The sequence below is a fragment of the Cupressus sempervirens genome, chromosome 6 (genome assembly GCF_028749045.1).
Source record: "Cupressus sempervirens isolate cs-2001-9-10 chromosome 6, ASM2874904v1, whole genome shotgun sequence".
NCBI lineage: Eukaryota > Viridiplantae > Streptophyta > Pinopsida > Cupressales > Cupressaceae > Cupressus > Cupressus sempervirens.
Window position 1 is genome coordinate 125,764,402 of NC_143123.1, and position 23,468 is coordinate 125,787,869.

At 35.2% G+C, this 23,468-nt stretch overlaps 1 protein-coding gene across 3 annotated transcripts in view; it reads left to right on the forward strand.

Annotated features, from left to right (window-relative positions):
- LOC149551546 (uncharacterized) overlaps positions 1–23,468 on the forward strand; it is a 69,400-nt gene that overhangs the window by 31,146 nt on the left and 14,786 nt on the right. For 2 of the 3 annotated variants that reach the window (XM_089787034.1, XM_089787035.1), the window contains exons 24-38: positions 250–399; positions 514–588; positions 14,303–14,377; positions 14,517–14,584; positions 15,968–16,079; positions 16,358–16,489; positions 16,734–16,838; positions 16,921–17,601; positions 17,801–18,381; positions 22,350–22,473; positions 22,574–22,630; positions 22,820–22,856; positions 22,963–23,017; positions 23,149–23,208; positions 23,290–23,379. In XM_089787034.1, the coding sequence (XP_089643160.1) occupies positions 250–399; positions 514–588; positions 14,303–14,377; positions 14,517–14,584; positions 15,968–16,079; positions 16,358–16,489; positions 16,734–16,838; positions 16,921–17,601; positions 17,801–18,381; positions 22,350–22,473; positions 22,574–22,630; positions 22,820–22,856; positions 22,963–23,017; positions 23,149–23,208; positions 23,290–23,379 (2,402 nt within the window). The remainder of the gene's footprint in view (positions 1–249; positions 400–513; positions 589–14,302; positions 14,378–14,516; positions 14,585–15,967; positions 16,080–16,357; positions 16,490–16,733; positions 16,839–16,920; positions 17,602–17,800; positions 18,382–22,349; positions 22,474–22,573; positions 22,631–22,819; positions 22,857–22,962; positions 23,018–23,148; positions 23,209–23,289; positions 23,380–23,468) is intronic. The other variant, XM_089787036.1, reaches the window with a different exon arrangement.

Sequence of the window (23,468 nt, forward strand, 5' to 3'; positions counted from 1 at the left end):
AATGCATCTGAAAGCAAATAAAAGATAATTGGATGGAGATTTTGAATTTTTATTTAGACAATTATTTTTCTCGGCAACTAGCTTAATATAGATTTAAAAAAAGAAATGGCAGTCTTGTGAAGTTTCAAGAAACTTATCATGCTATCTAATATTTTCTGTAACTATTACTAGTTCTTTTTGGTGATTGAATTTTGAATAGTGGATTTCTGACATTATTGTCCGATTTCTTATGATTTTTGATGTGTCCAGAATTCAGAGGTTGAGACTGTTGACATGGCACAAGTTATCAGAGTTTTAAAATGGTTGGCATGGGCTGCAGCACTTGGCAAGCTTTCAGAGATGGAATCCAATCCAGTCAGTAATTTGCATTCCAAAAACAGGCCTCAAAGTACCAACACTGTAATATTTCTTGCCCTAATCCGTCATTATGAATGCATGCAATTGCATCTCTAAATCAATTTGATTCTTCATATGGCACTGTGTCTTACTTTTCACTGTTGTTGTGTGGAACAGAAAACAGGTGGTGTGTGTAAAGATGGGTTGGACTTAGATGACCAATATGTGGCTGTTGAGGCCTTGGAACTTTTGGTGAGTAGTAAGGTTTATAACTTTTTTTATTTTCTTCTTTGTTCTCATTCACGATAGTGTGATAATAAATAAAGATATAAGATTATAAACTGTCTGGAAATATTCAGAGATGGCTACCAGCTGTTCATTGATGTAGCCAATTGAATAGGCAATGGAGAAATGTAAAAACCAGAAAACTTAATCGAGTGTTTTGCAATGGATTTGGATCAAGTTGGGGTTACCATACACTGTAGCGTAGCCTAATTTGACCTCTTTATTAAGGAATCAAACAATTAGTTGTCAGCAAATATGTGTCAGCCATTCACTGATGTAGTTACCTGTTCATTAAAAAACATGAAATGCCAGTTAAATGTTCTGTAATGGAGTTGTATCTAGGGATTCTTTACAGTGAACTATACCCTATTCTGACCTGTCTAGTTAAGAATTAAGCAAACAGTTTTTGACTGCCTTGGATCAAGCTATGACACCACCACCTGGCTTAAGATGTTATTATTATCATTTGTTTGCCAAATGGAATCTTTTCAAGGAGAGTTTTTGTCTCTCCATGATAAAAGCTATGTTCAACTTATTATAGAAAGATGTTGGAGCTGATAGATCATTAGTTGATGGACAGGGAGACACGAGATAATAGATTTTCCTGATTTTATGAAAACCTTGGTTACCAGTTCATTCAGGAATTCCTCGGATGCTGGTGTAGGTGCTTAAGGATGCGCAGATGCGTTTGGGTGCTTCACCGATGCACACAGGAAGGTCTTCCAGCACCTGTGGATGCATGCAGGATGCGTTTGAGAGCATCCGGAGAGGACCCAGACAGCATCCAGGCGCATCTGTATAACAAAATGTATAATGTTTCTTTCGATTGATGGCAGGTTATCCATAACAATATAGCTATGTATCTTATAGATGACCGCAGTACGGATTCACTGAGCTAATCAAAGATAAATCTGCAATTAATTGTCTGACCTTAGCGAGCAGCAAACTGTCAATTCTGGGAGCTTGATGAAGACAATACCTTATATATTGAACAGCCTATATGTTTCAGACAATACCTTTATGTTGAACAGCCTATATATATATGGACGCACCCAAATGCTTTTGCATCCAAAATCCCTCCCAAAAAATATTTGCGCATCAGCACCCTGTGCCCACATCAGCATCAGAACCCACATTGGTAACTTAGATTAAATGCTAGCAAGAGATATCTACCCAAGCTGGGGATTCTTATTTCAATTTTTATTCTAAGTTATTGGTAGTTCATGTTTTGCCCTCAGAACCTGAAACTGTATGTATCAGTGTCAGATACATTCAAAAAATCCTGTGGAATCAAACAGTTTCAATATTTTCTTGCCTTAAACGCATCCACTTTGTCCACCCTGAATCCGGAGGTTTTTGTTTGAATCGACAAGATTTTTGAGCAAAAACCCTAAAAGCAAATCTAAACTAAAAAAAATATTCAAAAAATCAACACCTTATTCATTTCCTCTGTGACAAAGTTGCTAGTGACGGCTCATCTGTGTGCAAAAAGTGAACCCTTGTTGTGGTAGGAAGAGGAATTAAGCAAGAGCGAAGAAAGACACAGATTTCTGTGTGCAAACGAAGACACATGAATGAAGTCCAAGAATTATGTGGTTGGAAGAGCAACCAGGTCATGACGTGCAGACAGAGCAGAGGTTTTAGGGGCAGACTATAGTTTTATGGGTTTGTCTGAAAATTTATAATATTTAAGTCGTTTTACTGTTTATTTTTGTATAGTCAGGTATGTAATTTCTTTCCCACACTATTGTATAATTAAAAATTAATATTTTTGTTTCATTTTACTGTTTATTTTTGTATAGTTATAAAATAAATTAATGATTATTTAGATTTGTTAAAATTTTAAAATTTCAAAACTTTTAAAATAATAAACAGAATATTATTTGTGGGTTATTTTATTTATATAGTAATATTGATATTTATTATAATAATATAATTTTGATATATATATATATATGATCTATATTTAGTATTAATTAAACTTATGGTATTCATTAATAATTTTAATATTGATTTTTTTTAATAATGAATTTTATTATCTTATATTTACAATATGATCTATTATTTAATCCTATATTTATTACAACATTTTAATCGATGAATTCGATATATCTATCATAGCATTAAGATTTTGAGAAATTAATATAAAATGAGACTAATAGTAAGTCACTCTAAATGCATAATATTTATAGTAGTTATAGCTCTTGTTTAACATATAAATGATATGTGCTATTCTATTTTTTGTTTGTTTGTGCATTTTATGTTTGCATATATGTATATATTTTAGATTTTTTATATGACCATACTCCCAACTTAGTTATTATGTATAAATGAGACCAACAATTTGAGTTCTTGAGCTCGCAGCTCATAGGAGCTCCACAATATTATAGAGGCTCACACGTACCTTGATCAACTCAAGGATTTGAAAAAATAAATTGTTATCAGCCGAAGTCTTGACAATATAAAATCTATATGTATTGGCAATGATATCAATTCTAGAGGTAAAAAGAAAGGAGTTTAGCTATGCTTCACAAAGTTTTTCTGATATGGGGATGGTTAGGGGGCAAGTATGTGTTTTTTGTACGGGTATGAGTCGAAGCCAAAATTTTTCCGAGATGGGGATGGTTAGGGGACAAGTACGTGTTTTCCGTACGGGTATGGGTTGAAGCCAAAATTAAGGGGATGAGACCTCAAGGGATGACGATTAAAAACATAAGTTTTATATATATATATAGAGAGAGAGAGAGAGAGAGAGAGAGAGAGAGAGAGAGAGAGAGAGAGAGAGAGAGAGAGAGAGCTCAAATATGCATAACATAACATTGGTAAACCATTCATCATAAACATTTAAATAGTAATAAGCTCAATGCAACGAATACATTGATACAATTCCAATGTACATGTAACATAACAAATTGAAATTAACAAACTAAGAATACTAATTACTCTCATAAATCATAAATCAGTGCAATATATTTGGCGTAAACGTAGCAAAACTGCCCAAAGGCTGCAAGTATCATGCATGAAATCAAATGACATAAATAATAAATAGTAGTAATACTAATAACTAATGACATGTCTCATGAAATCAAAATCCATAATGTATCAGCAAATGTCAAATAATAAATGCCATTGCCAAATATATGGCAGGCTATCCTCTACGGATCTAAATCTAAGTTAGTGGTAGCTATAGGCAGAGGGTTCTCATCCAATATTGAACCCCAACAAACCCTGGAGGTGTGTCATCCTCCTCAATTTTCATAGCCTTGGGATTAACATTCCAATGTAGTGCTGGAGAGGCGATACTGAGGAGTCTGTCGGTCACATAGGCAAGAGATACTGTAACGGGCCACTAACTTCTCCGATCGTTCAGAGGAAAGGTTGTTTCTCTTAATCGAGTGGATGAAGTTATATGTGGACTGATTCCTCTCTGTGGCAGAGAAACTTGAAACTTGTGAAAGAAGTTGAATGGCAAAAACTCTTAGCTTAGGTGCATCTCTACCATGCCATGTTCACCATCCATTAGGTTCCCTTTGAGCTAATGTAGCTCTATCTGTCTTGGCCTCAGACCTACCAAATGTTGGACCGCGAAGATTGGTGAAGAAGAATACTAGCATCTCTGTCATAAAACAATTTTGTAAGGGCCTTGAAGAAGCCCTCCTTCACCTATGTTGAACAAAGAAAAAACATATTAAATTAATAAAATTACCAAATGTCATGATTGGTGACAACAATAGCACTTAAAATTAAATTAAAAAATGAAAACCTAAAGCTTGCTGCCACATAACTGCAATAGCATTTAGAAATAAAAACTAAAATTGAAAAGTAAAAAAAAATACTTGAGATTTTAGAGTTGAGACTCATCTCTTCATCCCTAGACGAAGGCACTCTCCCAAGCCTTGGTGCACACTATTTAGAATTGACAGCATAGGCTGCCATATGAAGTGAAGTGTTGATTATGTTCCATCTCATCACAATGGGCTTAAGATGCTCATCATAAAACACCAAATTGGGGTCCTTGACATGAATAACATGCTTAATCTGCCCAAGCATGCTATCAAATGTCTCATAAATCTTTCCAAGGCTAGGAGAGTCAGTATCAGCATATCTAATGACCACCACAATAGGCTGAATGAAGGAGCAAATGTAACTGAAAACGCAAGCAATTAGTGATTAGTAAATTGCACGTGAGAAACATCATAATAATAAAATCAGCAAATGCTGAAATCAGAAATAATTTTATCAAATCAGCAAATAACAATTATTAATGTTAATTTATTAAAGCTTCTTACCTCATTCTGGTCCACCAATTACCATACAAGTTTTTTTGTTTCACACTTCTTCCATCCGGGGGCTTGATTCATGTCAACTATTCCACTCTGTGTTGACCACCATGGATTGTAAGTCCTCTTGGACCTCGCGCATCCTCTCTAACAAAATGTTCTAGTCTCTATGGGCTTGGGGATTTCTTTCTCTGAAAATCTTCTAAATAATGCAAGAGATGCATAATGATTGCAAATAAACATTTGCACATCTCTAGCCTCACATACCAAAGCCTTAGTCCAATCAATTTTGCCAATGTCCTTCAAGGTGTTGTTCAATGCATGAACACAACATGAGGTCCAATAAATATGTCTACAAGTACTCTCCACCATCAAACTAACTGACCTACACTCCCGACTTGAATCATTGACTACTTGCACAACATTTTGAGGACCAACCTCTTCTACAGCATCCTTCAAAATCTGAAATTTAAAGTGATCTCAGATCTGGGTTTTCTGAGATCCTAGAGAAAAAGAGACTTGAACTACTTATTTGAGGAGAATCAGTTGAGGAGAACGACGACCCTTATTATCAAAATTTATCGACGGAGAGAGGAGCTAATCAAAAGTTTACAGCTAGACTAATTTTTCCCCTATTTTGGGGGTGGGTGCTATGTGTGGGCCCCATAGATTGCCTTAGCCTTGTGGATGTTATTAAAATCTTCCATTTCATTTCATTTCATCCTTCTTTTTCCCCGAACAGTCAATAACTCTAAGAAAATGAGAGCCTTTTGTGCTAGTGACAATAATATTGATGAGTGGCTGATGTTTAATATTGGCCCACCCATCCATGATGATAGAGCATCCATTAGTCATCCATGTTTGTCTCATTTCTTCCATTAAAATATATACTTTTGAATACTCTTTATCAAGGATAGTGGTGCATAGTCTTGTCTCACCAAGTGGTACAAATGATAGACAAGCAACATATATATCTTTGCACATTTGCTTATAAAATGAGGACCCTGTATTATGGTATGGTATACAATGACCAACAAGGAACCTACCAATAGATTCTTCGGTCTTCTCTTTTGCAGCCACATCTAACAAATCAGCTACATTAGTCTCTCTTTTGGTCTTCTTTCCCTGTCCGCTACTAGTGCTGGTTGTGGTTGTGTGAGTTGTGCTACTCATAGGCATAGTGGCTTGCACATTCTCTCTTGGCCTACCCATTTTCAACCCCTCCCACTCCATGTGCAATCTAGTGGCCTCATTTTTTTCCTCTTGTGCGATCAATTTACATCCTTTCACCCCTTATCCACATATCAACATTGACATTAGATAATTGAACCCCACTGTTACTTGTGATAAAACTTTAATTGCAAGAATTTTGAGGTGTGATGATTTGTGGCCATTGAGATACTGCCAAGATTGAGCATCCTTCCTATACTTGTCACGAAGAGTAATAGGACTATGACTAATGGATGATGCAAGATTACAAGTTCACTTGTAACTGTATCTTCTATTTCAGTATCAGGGAAGAGTTTACTAACAACTTTCCTAAACTTCTTGCCTACTTTTGCATCATGATATGGTGGTACTTAATATAATATTTTGGACTCAATGAGAAGGTAAGAAAATGGGGTGGGGTGGTCATTTTGTTCCTAAGCTCAACACACATTGATTGCACCTCTTTGAAGAAGCTTTCTTTAGGTTCTTGCTCTTTTGCATTAATGATGGATCTCATATTCTCATCATCAAGTCTATTTTATCATAAACCTCCCCCAAGCACAACTTTTCCGTGTCAGTAAAGTGTATCATAGCTAGGATGAGCATTTGTGAAACTAAGAAGGTATTCTACATGATCCCACCAGGTGTCATCCAAAATCCTTTGCTTGACATTTGTTTCCCTCTTTTGAGTGCCATCATATTTTCCATTGTTGATTGATCACCATACTAGAAAATGCCTCTCTTGAACATTCACAAGCTGTTTGAAGACAATTGTATTCAATGCAAATCTAGTCTCAATACCTATTTGAAAATTGAAAAACAAATAATAAAAATTAAAGAATATGTATATATAATTTTGCTGAAATAAATAAGTAAAGTAGAACATAAAAATGCTGTGTTTGAAATTTGAATTACCTTCAATAGCTCTAGTTGTAAGAATGATCTAAAAATAGCTTGCGAGAAGTGGTGGTTTGTTATGAACATTTGGGTCACGTGAGCTTCATCATATACTTCTTTAATTCAAGCTATTTTAGTACGCAACTTCCGTAGCATGAGGTTGAGCGAATACATGACACAAGGTGTCCAGAATATATGTGGGAATCCTGTCTCAACTAACATACCAGCTGCTCTATAGTTCTTTGCATTGTCCATTTCAACGTGGACAACATTTTGAGGACCTTCTTCATTACTACATTATATGAGAATGTCAAGAATCAATTGTGTATCCTTCACATGGCCCTTACAATCAACAACTTTTAGAAACATTGCCCCTTCAGGAGACATTGCAATCACATTAATTAAGGGTCAATTTTTTGCATCCTTCCATCCATCAGAGATAATGGATACAATTGTTTCTTTCCACAAGGCGTTAATAGGAGTTAAAGAAGTTTCTATATTTTTGACTGCCTTTGTTAATAAGTGGTATAAACCTTCTCATAACTTGGCCATGTATTCTTATTACCATGTCTTGCCAATAGGGTGATTGAACAACATTGAATGATGAACTGTTTGGATGGAGGCACCTAGCAATCACTTGGTGAACAATATCTTCAGCATCATTATTAAATGGCATCTCCAGTGGTCCTCTTGCTCTCTTTGGATTACTAGCCTCAATTTGATTTCTCCGCATATATGGATGGCTTTCTATCATTATATAAGGAACTAGGTGTATGACTGTGAGATGATGTAGCATGTGACTTCTATGCGCCTCTATCTTTAAGCAATGGATGCCCCATCCTATTTCCAACCCTTTTGTTTGCTTCCTCTTGTTCATTAATATATGTTGCTACTTTAGAAGTTGGTATACATGGTTTGTCCCTTCCTCGACAAACATTGCTTCCATTTCCAAGAATGTCACACATATGCGCTCTCACTTGGCTATGGGAACATGTATACATCACATCTCATCAAATACATGTCCCTCGACATGAAACATGCTTTAATATTTTCACATGCCTCCATAGTGGTGAAGGTGGATGTATAGTGTATGTAGTAGCACTTGCCATAGTAGATTTGAATAGCTGCCATAAAAATAACACACTGCTATTTAGACAAAAATGAGAAAAGCTTTTAAAACGAATAAGATCAATTAAATTTAAATAATTATACTTAATCAATTATTGCCATTCAATATGATATTTCAATATTATTTTTACTCTCAATTAGACAACAATTAGCTCTAAGTATACTATTCTGATTTAAATTTATTATTTATGCTATAAAATTATATATAATATTATAATTTTGTATAATATAAACTAGTTTCATTTATCAATTGAAAATTATATATACTTATAAGCCTATATAACGTTTGAAATTTAAAAATATTTAACAAATTAGAATTTTAGCTAATTATAAATACAAACTTACAAGTATGTAATATATAAACCAATTATAAATTAACTTTTAACTAATAATAAAAACTAAACTAGACAAAAATGAGATATTGTTTAATCTAAAACTTTAAAAAATAATAAAAGCTAACACTAAAATTATGTAGTATTTACCATATAATAATACTATATAAATCAAAACAATACCTTTGTAAATCGAAACTATTTATAATACTGCCAATATATTATAAGTATTTTATAATTGATTTATAATACTAGATGGTATAATATGGGTAATTTTTTAACGTTTACGGTTTATAATACTGTTTATTGTATTATGTTTTGATTTATACTACTAACCTTTATAAATCAAAATTATACGTATAAAATGAACCAGACTTTTCAACTTTTACGAAAAACCTTACTCGTAGGTTGTTGCCTCCATTGCAAATGGAGCCCTACAAATTGCATCTTCCACAAATGACACCTCTACAAACAAAGACTCTGCAAACCATGCGTTTGGAGCCCTCTGCATATGGTGATTCTGTGAACAAGTTTTTGTGCAAACGACGATTTTGTAGATGGTGATTTTGTGCAAGTTTTTGGAGCAGTGTGAAAGGAGCCACATGAAGAAGTAAAAAGCATTCACGTGAAGAAGAAAAAGCAGCCCTGTGAAAGGAGAAAAGGAGGCATGTCAATTTTCTTTAAGGTTTTCCCATCTAAAAAATTAAAGTCGGGACTAGAGTCTGCTTGGAATTGTACGTGAGTTGCCACGTCTGCTTCGGTTCGATAAAAAACAACTCCGAAAACATGACTTACCAAAATGATGTACATTGATTGTGCGCGTATGGATTCAGACCAGATTTTGACTTTGACTTGTTTCATTACCAGGGTCGATGGTATAAGAGGGTTGATTCAGCTACTTAGGAAATAACTAATGATACCACCAAAAAGCTTCTTAATTTTGTTAGCCATGATTTTGGTCTTTCTTTTAGTCTTGAGCAAGTTTAGATTCCTCTAAAAGAACTTAAAGAATATTGGGGATCAACAAAAACAATCCCAGAATTGCTCTAAGCATTTTTTTGATTTCAGAGGTATTCAAAATGTTGCCCCCATTGTGAAGCTTGATTTCTTTTATAGTATTTCTTTGATATCGCTAGTGAGCATTGGGATGGAAGAATGTCGTGTTGGACTTTGCACTGTACAATATTTGAGGTGTCAAAATTGCTCATTTTGCTAAGCTTTTCCATGCAGTTGGAAGAAAGTAGAGTTGCACCATTTGGGGAAATGAAAATAGATATCCTCCTAACGAATGGTTGATTGAAAGGTAGGGTAGTTCCCACATGACTACTTGTTTCTTCTTCTCTTTGTTCCAAAAGGTCCAAAGAAGGTTGTCAACATTTATTCATTTTGGATACTCTTAGTCTACGAAGAAGACTTTTCTTGGAGATTTTTAAACTAAAGTAGTATTTGATCCAATGTCTTAGTTTGGTTTTTAGCCTTGATGTTTTATTTTTCCATTTATCTTGGGTAGTCCTTCAAGACGTCTAGGTATTCCAATTGCATTCAAATTCCTCTTTGAAAACATTTTTCTTTGATTCATAGGAGTTTTTATTTAATATTTGAAAAGAAAGTACATTAATGCATGTCCTTCGTCCAAGGGGTGCAATCTAAAAGACAACACTCCTTCTGTGGCATATCTGGGTTCATCTAGTGTTTACTAGGAGGAGATTTGTTCCTTTCGATCTCAATCCTTCCACATTCTACGTGAGAAGAGGCTAGAGGATTTTGGTCCACTTCTTTAGGGAACTCCAAAAATTTGTTCTTTTGTGCCAATTATATTGACAACAATATTCCCCATAGAAACCTTTGCAAGGGAAGTGAGGGAGCCAGAAGATTAGGAATATTCTCTACCTTCATGGGATGGATGATCTTCAATGGTGATTTCAAAGCTACTAGAGTAAGTGAAGAGATAGCCTCTAACGTTCATTGCATATTGCATCCATTTTCTACCTCAACATCTTGCAAGGAATCAACCTGCAAGACTCGAGAGGAATCAAGTTCTTTCCCACGAAAATGTGAAGGAACATCCATAATGTAATGTTGTTGAATGACATGGACCTATCAAGACTGATGCCCAACTTTGATCTCGAGTCTAGTACAATAGTTAGCTATTTGACCAGTTTCAAGTGTCTTCTACGTTTGAAGGGCAAACTTTTGTAATTTAGAGGTTGGGTTCAACAATGATCACAATCTTGAAAGTAATATTTGTTAGAACATCTCGTGAAATATTTGTGCTCAAAATGTCAATGGCAAACAAATCTCCCAAAGAATTCACAATAGCTGTTAAGCAATCCTCAAACCAATATTGCTATAGGAGGTGTTTGCGAGGTTGACCCAAATAGGTTTAACCAAAAAAGATTCCTTGAGGGGATTGATTTTTTTTACGATCAAACACTAGAATAAAGAGTACTTGTACGTAAGGGTGTAACGTCGTAAATTTTAGCCCTATACAATTTCTTTTTGAGTGGTCAAGGGCGATTGAGTGGGTTTGGGGCAAGTTGGGTCATCGTAGATCCCAAGAAATGTCCCTAAATTTGAATTGGGTAATGGTCTTTTGATTCTCACGGTATTAGAGAATCCACATCAGCCGTCATCGATTTTTGCACCTCATTTTGATATCATATCTAATCAGAAGCAAGCAAGGAGCATTCAAGCAATCATACATTTAAGACATTTCATCCCACTATATCCTTCATTGTGGAAAGCTTCAACAACCTTCATGTAAGCATGTCTTTTATGATTTCCTTGTAGGTTTTTGTAGTCATGCTATTGCATGAACACTTATAGTCACATTCCATGAGCATTTGGACCATCAAGGTACAATACATCTTATTTCTCAAATCTAGCCTATGCTATATATCAACATGCTTTATTTTGAAATAGATTTCATTGCAATTTTATGGTTGATTGCAAAACTAGGTTTTGACTTAGGCTAACCCCTATCCACAACCATTTTCCCTTTTGTTATGTGTAGGGAACAAGTGGTGCATATGCGGAAGAACTATAGAAAGGTCAGATCAAGAGCAATAGTTTGACAACTGTTTTATCCACTAGTGCATGGTCAAAGATGACCAAAATTGCCCTTGACCTCTTTGTCACCCTTAACCTCCTATTTCAAGCTCAAACTTGGGTTACAAGTTAGTTGCTGTTTTTGCTTCCTAGATTTGGTCTTAGAATTGAGTTCTTGGTTTACAATCTTTTTATCACGCAAAAACCCTTTCATTCTCTATCTTTCTCTACATCTTGTATTTTTCAATATTACTGGCATAGTCATCTTCCATAACAATGATGAATCCTTGCGTCCCACTCAGTGCTTGAGCCTCCCTGGGCCTATTAGATCATCTTCCTACCAATGAATGAGAGGATATAGGTGAGAGCTTACTAGTTTGTCAACGCATCCTAGTAAACGCGGTAAAGATCCACATTACTTCTGACCAATTGTACACATTTGCAAGCTTTGGCCATAATTTATTGAATTCATCAATCAAGTCATTAGAGATGTAAGAACTTGTCTCCTTTGAAGATGTGCTTTTTCAGATCATTGAGATCCTTGACAAGTCAAAGGATAACCCTCCTATGGTAGGCCAAGCATTATAGGCTGCCCTTGTGGTCCTATTGTGTAGAGCCCCATGAGTCTTGGCATTGCTGTAGGAAGGAAACTATGCAATAATGTGCTCTACCACTTTAAAAGTGTGGGTAGCCAAGGAGGGTAGAGGGAAGGGTTCCTTCCTTGAGACAATCCTTGGAAAAGATAAAATACGTGTAGAGACAACCGTAGGAGATCTTAGGAACTTGGAGTTGCTTGTGGAAATTGATGCTCTTTCATTTGGTGTTGAATGTGATGGTAATATAGTAAATATACTGACTTGCATATATCAAAACTATGGAGGGGGAAATTTTGAGCTCTAGACGTTTAAAAGAAAGCTGTCAAGAAAGTTGGAATAAGTAGCCAGTTGAACTGTAGGTGTAGAATGTAACAAGGGACAAAGGGTTTGTTACTGCAGTAGAAGTGTGTTGAAATGCCACACCAACTGAAGAAGCATTATGCATTGTTGCAGCAGAATTTTGAGCAGGGTTGGGCTGCATTGGATGAGTTTAAATGGTGCATAGATAAAGAGAGAGGGCATAGAAGGATAGATAAGGGAACTACCAGATAAGGGAACTACCAGACTTTCTTGCCACTAGTTCCCCCAAAGAAAGAGTGTAAATAAAACCAGAATTCCTAACTCTTAGCAATTTCAATTTGAAACTATGCAAAGCAGTCCAACAAAGAAAATAGAAGAAAGCTCGACCTTGATGATTCATGGATGCTGAATGCAAGCTTGAGAAAGTTGGTCAAAGGAGATCAACAGTACAAAGGAGGGAGAGGCTTAGGATAAAGAATGGCCCAGGAAAGAACAACCACTAGGTGAGGAAGAGTGCATAGTGGGAGCAGACAGCAACCATAAATAATGCCTCAAGTGATAGCAATCAAATTCTATTAATTTGTATGTTGACTTTTGAATTTTTTAATTATAGTGTTATCTGATATGGCTTTTTAATGAAATGTGATTTTGCAATTCTGAATGATGCACCACACTTTCATGATTGTTGCCGGGAAACTTGGTAGTCAGGCAGTTTAGCATAACCGAGGCAGTTGCACGGGTGCGATGGTTTGCCTTGCACCCCCTGGGACATTATATATGTACTTTCTTTGCAAGCAAAGGAATAAGTCGTGCATTGCAAATGTAACCTCGTGTTAATGAATAATGAATTTATGAGTTGCTTCTGAGTACTCTACATTTCCTATATTGAATACCTAGTTCTACATTTCCTCAAAACAATTTTCTCCAATTGCTGTTATGAAGACATGGAACAAAGGTAAAAATATTTTTTCAGACTATTGTTATCCTAAATTAGGAATATCAGGTGGTGTTACGAATCAGATTGAAGCAATGTCGAATTCAAAATTGGAATGTTACACACCAATAATAGTGGACAGTTTTGAGTTTTGAAATTTTCCGTTGGTGTGAAATTGTTAGAAGTATTGGTTGCTGTTGCACCAAAAGATCGACCTGTCATGCCCGATACAACCACTAGACTTATAAAAGACATAAGAGGCTGCTAAACCATGTCACAAATCACGTGAGGCATGCTGATCTGCTGCCATTAATCTCCCTCTCAGCGTTACTCATTGCAGCCTGCAAGATTTGACCCTGTGATCAAGCTTTGATACCACTTGTTAGAAATAGTGGTTGCCATTGCACCAAAAGATCGAATCGTCAATGTCCAATACAAGCACTAGACTTATAGAAGGCTCATGAGTCTGTTAAACTTTGTCACGAATCACGTGAGGGATGCTGTCCCACTGCCAACAGAAATATCGAATCACACAAATATACTGGATTTTGAAATATATCGAGTCATGATTTTTTATATATTATAACAAAAGGAATGGATTGGTGTAAAATTTTCCATTTTAATCTTGGTTTCTTTTGAACTAAAATTATAATTAAAACTTTATCAGCACTACCTATTGGTAATTATTTCATCGCTATTGGTGTTCTATTTTTAAGTTTTTGTTATTACTCCCTTTGTCCATTTCATCTGACAGTTTTTAAACCTCATGTTATCCTATATGATAGCTCAACCTCATTTAAGTCTTTTAGTTAATATTGGCGTTTCCATTTTGAAAAATCCTTTGTTGATAAAAGTTGCTCATGAAAAGTTAGTGGTATAGATGTCTAACTTGACCTGAAGGATTACAGAACTGCTTGCTTAAAGTAAATCACATGCTTCTGCTCATGTTTTGTGCAGGTGGCATTGTTGTTGAGGGATGAGAATCTAAGAAGTTCATTTTTTACAAGTCCAGATACAAAGTCATTCATTGTGGTATCTATCTCTTCTCAATTACATTATTAAATGATTCCCGCTTTCTATTGTCTTGTGGGCCAGTTAAATGATTCCTGCTTTCTATTGTCATGATTCCTGTTTTGTTGCTAGTTATTATAAATCATTTCTTGCTTAACAGGGCATGCTGTTATATCCTTTAGATGAGTATCTTCGATATCGAGCAGCTATGCTTTTCTTGAAACTGGGGTGAGTGATCATTCTTTCCTCCAACTGATAACATAGACATGCTTGTGTTTTTTTTACCCAATGGGTTGACTCTCTGGTTCTTATTGTTGAGCTATGTTTTATTGAGTAATCTCGAATGTATCAGATGTACTTGTAAATGACATGTAAAGAATAGGAATTTATCCCCTTGTTGACTCTGAACGAATTCTTGGTAAGGGAGAGGACTGTTAAATCAATCTAGCATTTCTCAATTAGCATTAAAAATTTTAATGATAAAGCTAAATTTAAATTTGCTTTAATTTTTTTAATCAAACAGGAAAAAGTTTAAATATATGCTATGTCAACCTAGGGCACATCCCAATTGTGGTTTAGATTAGGAAAGGTTCTCTTGCTTATTATCTTCTATCAAATTCTTAGCGTGTTGTATAGACTTGCTTCATGCGTTTTATTTTGTCAAACCTTTAGAGCCTCTCTACTGTCAAAGGATGTACTTGATCCTTTTTTACAGTGCCTGGAACCCAATTGTTCCCCACCATTTTACCAGTAAAAATGTAAAATCAAGGCATCTTTAGAAATTCTGAAACACATTTGCAAAGAAGTGATTTAGTTCAATTTTCAGAGTATAATATACTGTAACTGGATTAACAAAATGAATTCCTTAAGAAAGAAAGTTGGCTCATTTAGTTCAAGTCAATTTTAGGAAAATAACTGACAATTTTTTTACGAGTCTAGAGTACATTTTATGAATATTTCATTTTCACACTGACAATCTGGGCTTTCCAACTTCAACAATGCATATATGAATTGATTTAGTTAAGATGAAAGTAGCCAGTAGTAGGTAGTTCATTAACTTGATATCGCTTTGTACAAATTAATCATTGTGTATTTTCTAAATCCTATATGCAAGGAACAATATAGAGGAGTTGTCTAGACTCCATTAATTCAAAGGTGGAGAGATGACTTTAAATGCATAGGTGACAGGGACGTAATGTTGAATTTGAGTGTCATATTTATCTGGTATCCATGTTAGGTATATATCCAACAAATACTGTACACATGCAAGTACAACTTTGGTAATCTGTAGTAGAGCCTTTGCCATTTGGTAAGTGATTGTAGACTAGTAGGTTTACAGCTGTGAGATATAGGCATATAGCAAATGAGTCACAGGGCAGAATGCTAGCACTGTTCAGAAACAGCGATGTTGCATTCTAAAAAATACTTCAATAAGACATATAATGGATAACCTTTAATTTTGTGAATGTGATTAAGCTCACTGTGTATGTTAACTGTATTAACTCACACAATATCTATGTTATCTTGAATTTATTAGGCAAAGTACATGTATTTTCCCTGCATGTATGTTTGTAATTTATAATTAAATGTTTCTTGTTTGCAATTTTGCAGTGCTTTTCAATGTCATTCAGGAGATAAGAAACGACCTTTGCGGCGAAATATATTGGATGCTTTGATAGATGCAAAGGATGAAGCAAGCAATCATAAAAGAAGTTGCTTGCATGTAAGTGTTGTAGACTTTTTTCATTTGGTTTAAAATTTATACATTGTTTCAAAATTATACCATTTCTTAGAAAACTCAAGCTTCTACAATCCATGTTGTAGAAACTTGAATAAACAGTAGCACAGGTAGATTAGGGAATTAAGTTTTCGTACTTAGCTCTGTAGTCCATCATGTTAATTTTTAGTTCTTTCTAACTAGAAATTGTTATTATATTTCCGCTCTGATATCAATCTATAATCATCCTTATTTTACAATTGTATTACTTGTGATACATTCAGTTTTGGGAGCTTCTTGGGCAGCTTTTTTACGGAATTGAGGACCCAGAAGAGCATAATCTTGCTCAAAATCAACTTAAAGAGGAACTGCTTTGGCTTGAGACAGCCCCTGCAGCCGTTGATGAAGACGAGAAAGTATGCCTCTTATTCATCGCAATCAAAACTTTAGTAATTTTCATTTGAGAGGATTTTTCTGTTCTTTTATTGCAATATCCATTAATATTGTGGCTTTTAATTGTCCGTTTCAAATATCAGCTATAGGTTACTGTTCCTTGTGCTATTATTTTTTATACTAAGCACTCTTTTGCAGGCTTTATTATTATTTTTTTTTAAATTTAGCATTTGGGACATTGCATTCTGACATAAATCTTCTTTTCAGGTGATGGAGGGGCACTTGATTTTGATCAGGGTTCTTGTAGAAATATTGGATTTCCGCATAATTGGATCTTCAAAGGGTCCTTATGGCCAAAGTTTAGTTCATAAGGTAATTTAATTGTTCATTACGTCACTGTGGTTCGCTGGCATTATTTTTTTGATATTAATATTTTATTGGAAATTGATGCCAGCTTGTCAGCACTTTCCTATTTCCAGAGTCTACATTTCTATGGCATGATGAGGCAACAAATGGCAATAACAGACCAACTGGAGTTCACTTTGGAATTTTAGGAACATCTGGGGATAATGACAGAGTATTGCAATCAAAGTGCGGTACTCGAGGAAGCCGCGATAAGGCATTCGATTTATTAATTTGTTTGGCAACTCATTGTACAGAGAGCCTCCAGGAGCTTATTGAGCTGCTGATCAAAATACATTTCACTGATGAATTAGTTGATTGGGAGCAACCGTCATCTTATGGTCAGAAGACAGTGGGAGGTTATGTTGGGCTTAAAAATGGGGGTGCAACATGCTACATGAACTCTGTATTTCAGCAGCTTTTCATGCAACCTGAAGTTCGTAAGACTGTTTTAGGTTGTATTGAATGTGCTGATGCAGAGAAAAAAAATTCTGTTCTCTTTCAAATACAAGCTATGTTTGGTGCACTACTGGGCAGTAGTCTGGACCATTACACTCCTCAAGGTTTCTGGGGTGCTTTTCGCAACCCTGATGGCATGCCTATAAATATACGGGAACATCAAGATGCATTTGAGTTCTTCAACCGCCTTTATGATGCCATTGATGAGACACTTAAAACATATCATCCAGAGGCAACATTGGCAAAAATCTTTGGTGGCATATTTGCACAGCAGGTGTTTTATTGCTTAAACTGGTGTTTTTATTAGTTTTTAGTAGTGTTCATTAGATAGCTGAATCGCTAAGTTTATATTGCAAAAATGTTGTTTAAATTGTCTACACAATGTTTGATTTCAACTCACTCTTAAATTTACTAGAGATTAAATATGTAATATTTGACAAATTTGATGAAATCTTGATCTTTGCTTGGGACAGATCATCTGTCGTGGATGTCCTCATAAAAGTGAGAAAGAAGAAGCATTTGCAGGAATTAGTGTGGATGTAAAGAATAAGAAGAACTTGCTTGAGTCACTTGAATCATTTGTCCAGGGTGATTTACTTGAGGGTGAGGATGCATACCTCTGTGAGAAATGTAATAAGAAGTTTGATGCGTTAAAGCGGACATGTGTAAAGTCCTTGCCAAATACATTAGTAATCCACTTAAAGCGTTTTGACTTTGATTATGAGACCATGCAACAATTGAAGTTAAAGGACAGATTCGAGTTTCCCATTCACTTGGATATGAAACCATACACTGTTGAAGGTCTTGCATTACGAGAGTCTCAGAGTCAGGGGATTGGCAATTCTGAACGCTCAACTGTTAATGAAGGCAGTCAAGGAGACCTTAGTGATTTAAGATCAGATTCATATTATCAGTATGATCTTGTTGGTGTTGTTGTTCATAGTGGAACTGCATTTGCCGGACATTACTACTCATATATAAAGGAACGCCCTGGAGATGGTCTTCTCAATGGTCGTAAAGCAGGAACTGGAGGGTATGTGGCCAATGCCAAGTGGTAATTGACATATTGCCTCATTTTTTGCAGTCTTACCTGTTTGAAATTAGTTTTTTGTGGTCTAGTTAGCTCTATAAGCGATTGACTATTTTAATGGGCCGCATAAGATATGTTATAATTGGCTGTCTGTTTTGTAGCTAATACTTTGTATATATGAATGAATGATTTTAAAGGCATTCACAACACTGAGCAGTCTGAGGGATAAAAAGCTCACAGCCTTGGATAATCTCCATATGCCTCTCTATCTCTAACCTCCTGTTATGAATCTTGACTAGAAAGTTAGCAGTTTGGTTGATCTTATCCTCACCAAATAAATTCTGTATGCTGTCAGCCATTCTGTCTACACTGCACCTGTTCTGCAGAACATGCAATTTATCACCTCCCTTACCTCTTTCGGCCTCTTCCATCTACCTGTCTCGCACCTAAGATGATGTTAATTACGTCACTAACAGTCTTTCACCCCCTTTAATACCTGCCCCTAAATATCTGCTCTCCATGTTCTCAAGTTGGGTTAAACTCTTGGATGTAGTAAGCCTTTTTCTGACCAAAGTGATTAGTTTACATGGCAACCTGAAACTTCTCCATGCCAGACTTTTTTATTTCTTTTTTGTTATTAGAACACAAATGCAACTTGATGTTCCATTTGTTCAACCACTTTTTATTTGGTTTCATCCAAGTATTCTTTCTACAGTCAAGACCCTCTTCCCTGACAATTTTTATAGCAAATCTCTGAATTTTCACTTGTTCATTTCATATATTATAAAGTCCTAAACACTGCATCAATCAAAAAATGCTTGTCTTCAGAACTTTAGATGATATAACCTTATGTTAGTAATTTAGTAGAACTTAAGTACTGTAAACGTTAGTCAACATTTATTTTATTTTATTTCTTATGACAGGCTTTCTGTGCAGTTGCTTTGATGAAAGAAAATACAGCGCTGAAAAAATTTAATATATAGAAAGCATTATATTTTTTTAATAGTTTGGGCAAATAATGACAGTTATAAATTAGAATGTAGCATAGTAGCATAAACACATTTAAACAACACCATAAGCTTGTAATCATACCATCTTATAGTTCAACATCTAAGATTGAAAACATTTAAAATAAATCATAGCATCAAGTTCGAGTATCGTTGTTTCACATTCATTGTTCAACTAATGGAATAAAAATCTATTAATATTCTAAGTTCTTCAATCTTCATCTGCTTCTTCATATTCATCTTCTTCTTCTCTGGCATTAGTTGTCTCAGCAATAGTGAGGTAAGGCCAATGGGATCAGCAGCAGCAACAATGGTATTAGAATCACATTCTTAAAAAAATGACAATGACAATGAGAGGCCACAAAAAATGACAATGAGAGGTCACCAAAAGCATTTATAACAATCTTTTATGGTTTTGGATGCCAAAAACTTATTAAATTTTTCATAAAAAGCACTTTATTGCCATCTGCAGGGCCCAGAAAGCATATGGTTTGAACTGGATTCAAGCTTGGTTCGATTTTGTTCGCCTTGTTTGCCTGGTTCGAACCAGATCAAACCAGCAGGCAAAAATTGGAACCCTGCCCAAACCAGACTGTGAACTGGACCTGAATTTCGAACCAGTTCGAACTTCTGCAAGTCTGGGGTGTCCAGGGAGGAACGATGGTAGGTTAGGTTATAATTGTCCGAGATTGGTTGGCTGCTCTCCAGGAATGGCTAAAATCCAAACTTTAAGCCCTTATATTTGTTTGCGCGCTCTTACAAATCTCTACTCTCTTAAGCTTAGTCAGTATTGATTCTCAAATGCTACCTTTAATGCACATGTGGTTCTTGGTATTGAAGGAATGCTCAGGTGATGCTGATTTGATATCTGTCTTGGCTTAATGGAACTTTTTTCTTTTCACAAATCTATGGTGCCCATTACAAGCGCTAAATATATAGAAACCTCTTTTCAGTCTTAACTATAGTTGGTCCTCAAAAGATTTTAGAGTATTCCAAGGAAGAAAGGTTATCTTGATGTTGGGGTGCCTTAGGGCCTTCAAGAGCTTCTTGGATATGCCCTGAATACAAGGAAGAAATGCTATGTGAGTTTTAGTTGATTAATCTTTCTTAAGTTGTTGACATTTCATCATTCTTGATTAACATCGTGGATTCACTTCCTTTTCCAGCTATTCCACCTAATTTATTTGACTCAAACAATCACTTGGCCCAGATGTTCATCATCACAGATCCTGAAATATACAGTGGGAAGAATTTTAAGAAGCTGGGTTTGTTATGTTGAATGATTATATGAGTTGGTTTGAAGATATTGCCCAGTGTGTGACCCTTTCCTCTAAATTTTGTTATGTTGAATGATTATATGAGTTGGTTTGAAGATATTGCCCGTGTGTCCCTTTCCTCTAAGTTTACTCGCAAAGGAATCCTTCCTAGGTCAACTTTGTGCTTTCAACATTGATGCTCAAATGAGCATGTGAGCTCTCTAATTCAATTTTCTCATGTTGCTGACAAAGGTGCGGTAATAATCTCTCTTCCACTGCATGGATTTCAATGTGAAGGAATTGAGGACATGTCTTCAACAGACTCCATAAAAATGTTATTGCTATTGGAGAGAGGAGAGAGGCAATAATAATATCTATCTTCCACTGCATGGATTTCAATGAGAAGGAATTGATGACATGTCTTCAACAGACTCCATAAAAATGTTATTGCTATTGGAGAGAGGAGAGAGGCAGTTGCCACACCTTAAAACTTAACAAAAATGTACCAAATAAATTTCATTGGAAAGAAGATTCATTTATCTTTCTAAAAATATAAGTTTTATCCCTTGAAAAAGCAATTAAATATTCATGCATATTGCTTCAATATGTCTGTAAATTGAAAATCTAAAAAAAACTGTAATCCATAGAATTCTTATAACATTCTTAAATCTGCATGAAATAAACTCAAACCAAAAGAACTGGAAGGATTATTCATATTTCTACTCTACTATATCGGTAATACATCATTTTCTGGCTTTACATGGATGTACAAAGCCCGAAAACAACAAGAGAACTAAAAATCCAATCGAAATAGCAAGAATCACTCTAAATTTGCTTCAAATGTTACCACCTCCTTCCATTATGCTTTGGTTAGACGTTACAATCATTTTTATAGTTTTTTGGCCATTTTAGAGCTTACAAATACCACCCATGACCTTTGGACTTCCTTTTACAACTTTAAATATAAGATATATACTCTTTCAGGAAATGAAAAAAAATCATAGACAAAATTTATCCATAACGCTGTCTCTCAATCTTTGCATAATCTGACCACACTGACAACTTCCTTGATTGGCACCTTCGTAAATAGTGACCTCACATGAATATTCTAAAGAATGTCCATTTCGTCTAGTTTCATAACCCTAACAAAATCAACGGATTCAGGCAAGAACTTAATTGATTATGAGTGTTTATCCACATACACAGCTCACAGTATGGCTGCTGGAATTTATGTATTATTTTGTGGAGTATTTTTAGTGACAAGTGATTCTCAAAATTTCTTCATTGCAATGCATTCTTGAATGGGGTATCCACCCTTATGACAAATGTTGGGAGTCCTTAAGTGTCTTTTTTGCTCTGAAGTTGTACATCCTCAATGTCATGCCTTTGAATAACGCTCTTATTCCTGTACTTTGTAGCAATAGCCAACTCTTGTGCTTTAAGGTCCCTGAAACTATGTCTCCTGATAAGTTTCTTGGATATCGTTGTTTTCTACTTAAAAAACTGATTTTTCTGTTTCCCAAATAGTTCAGGCCTTTGATTACTCAAGTATTAGAGCTCTTGGGAATTCTTTTGTTAGACATCTCAAGTTGGACTGTTGATGAATTTCACTGGTTTGCTGGGACAATGCAACTGTTATGGGCGATAAAAATTTCTAACTTGCTCTTAATATGATTATCCAGTTTTGCGGATATTTGTAGTTTATTCTGACATTATTACTTTTCCGTAGGTGGATGTCATTTGATGATAAGCAAGTACAACCATATGATCTAAAAAATTTAGAAAGGGATTGTTTTGGAGGAAAGTATACCATGGATGTTTATGATAACTTCCTCAAAACAAATGCTCCGCAAGTAAGATAATACAGGATATTTCAGCTTTTTGTCTTAATTTTTTGTACTTTCTATTCATTTTCTTCACTCTTGACTGTCATGCTATTTGTATTATGTGCAGGAATATGATAAACCTAACAGTGCTTATATGCTTCTGTATGAACGAAGTCGATCTGAGGTAGAGTGTTCTCTCTCTCTCTCTCTCCACACTCACCCAGACACACACACTTTTATCTACAGGTGAAAATGAATAATTCTTTTGGTTATATAAACAATAAAACAGGTGATGATCAAGGTAGTTTTTGAGTTCACCACAAATTTCTTAATATATTGCCCAAAATTTAATAGGAGGTTGTGTGGGTTGCAGGCTGCCTTAGATTCTCCTGCAGGGAGCATTACATCCGGTATAAACTTTTTATGCCAAGGGTGTTGATAATGTTATCAGCTTGAAATGGGTTATTTTAGATGGTGATTATACTGATAAATTTTAATTTCTTTTTGCTGTACAAGATGGTGATGGAGATGCATTAATGAAAGAGATGCAACAAATGGGACCCCTAGAAAAGTACAAGCTTCTTTTAGATATATTCTTTTTTATACTTTAGTTTGGCAGAAAAATTGTTGCCTGGGATGTTGGATCACTCATATTTATTTCTTTCAATGTGAACCACTTATTGAGGGTTTGTTATTTTTTAGGAGTACCTATATAGAGATGCCGCCATCAATTCATTATTGTGTTTGGAGGGAAAATTTGAAGTAAGCCCATTTTTTTGATGCTTACTGTTTTATTACTTTGAGGATGTGGACATGCCTAGTTCTAATTTTCCTCTTTGGCAGGTTTGTACATGAGATGCATCTATTGGATAAGGACTATTTTCAGTTTCTTTTGAGACTTGTTGAAACCAATATTGACGTGATAGATAAAAGGTAAGTTGAGCTTTATCATCATAGCTAGAAGTTGTTATATGCTGTTTATCTTACTTGAACACATTTAAAAAAAAAAAGGAAAACTTTCA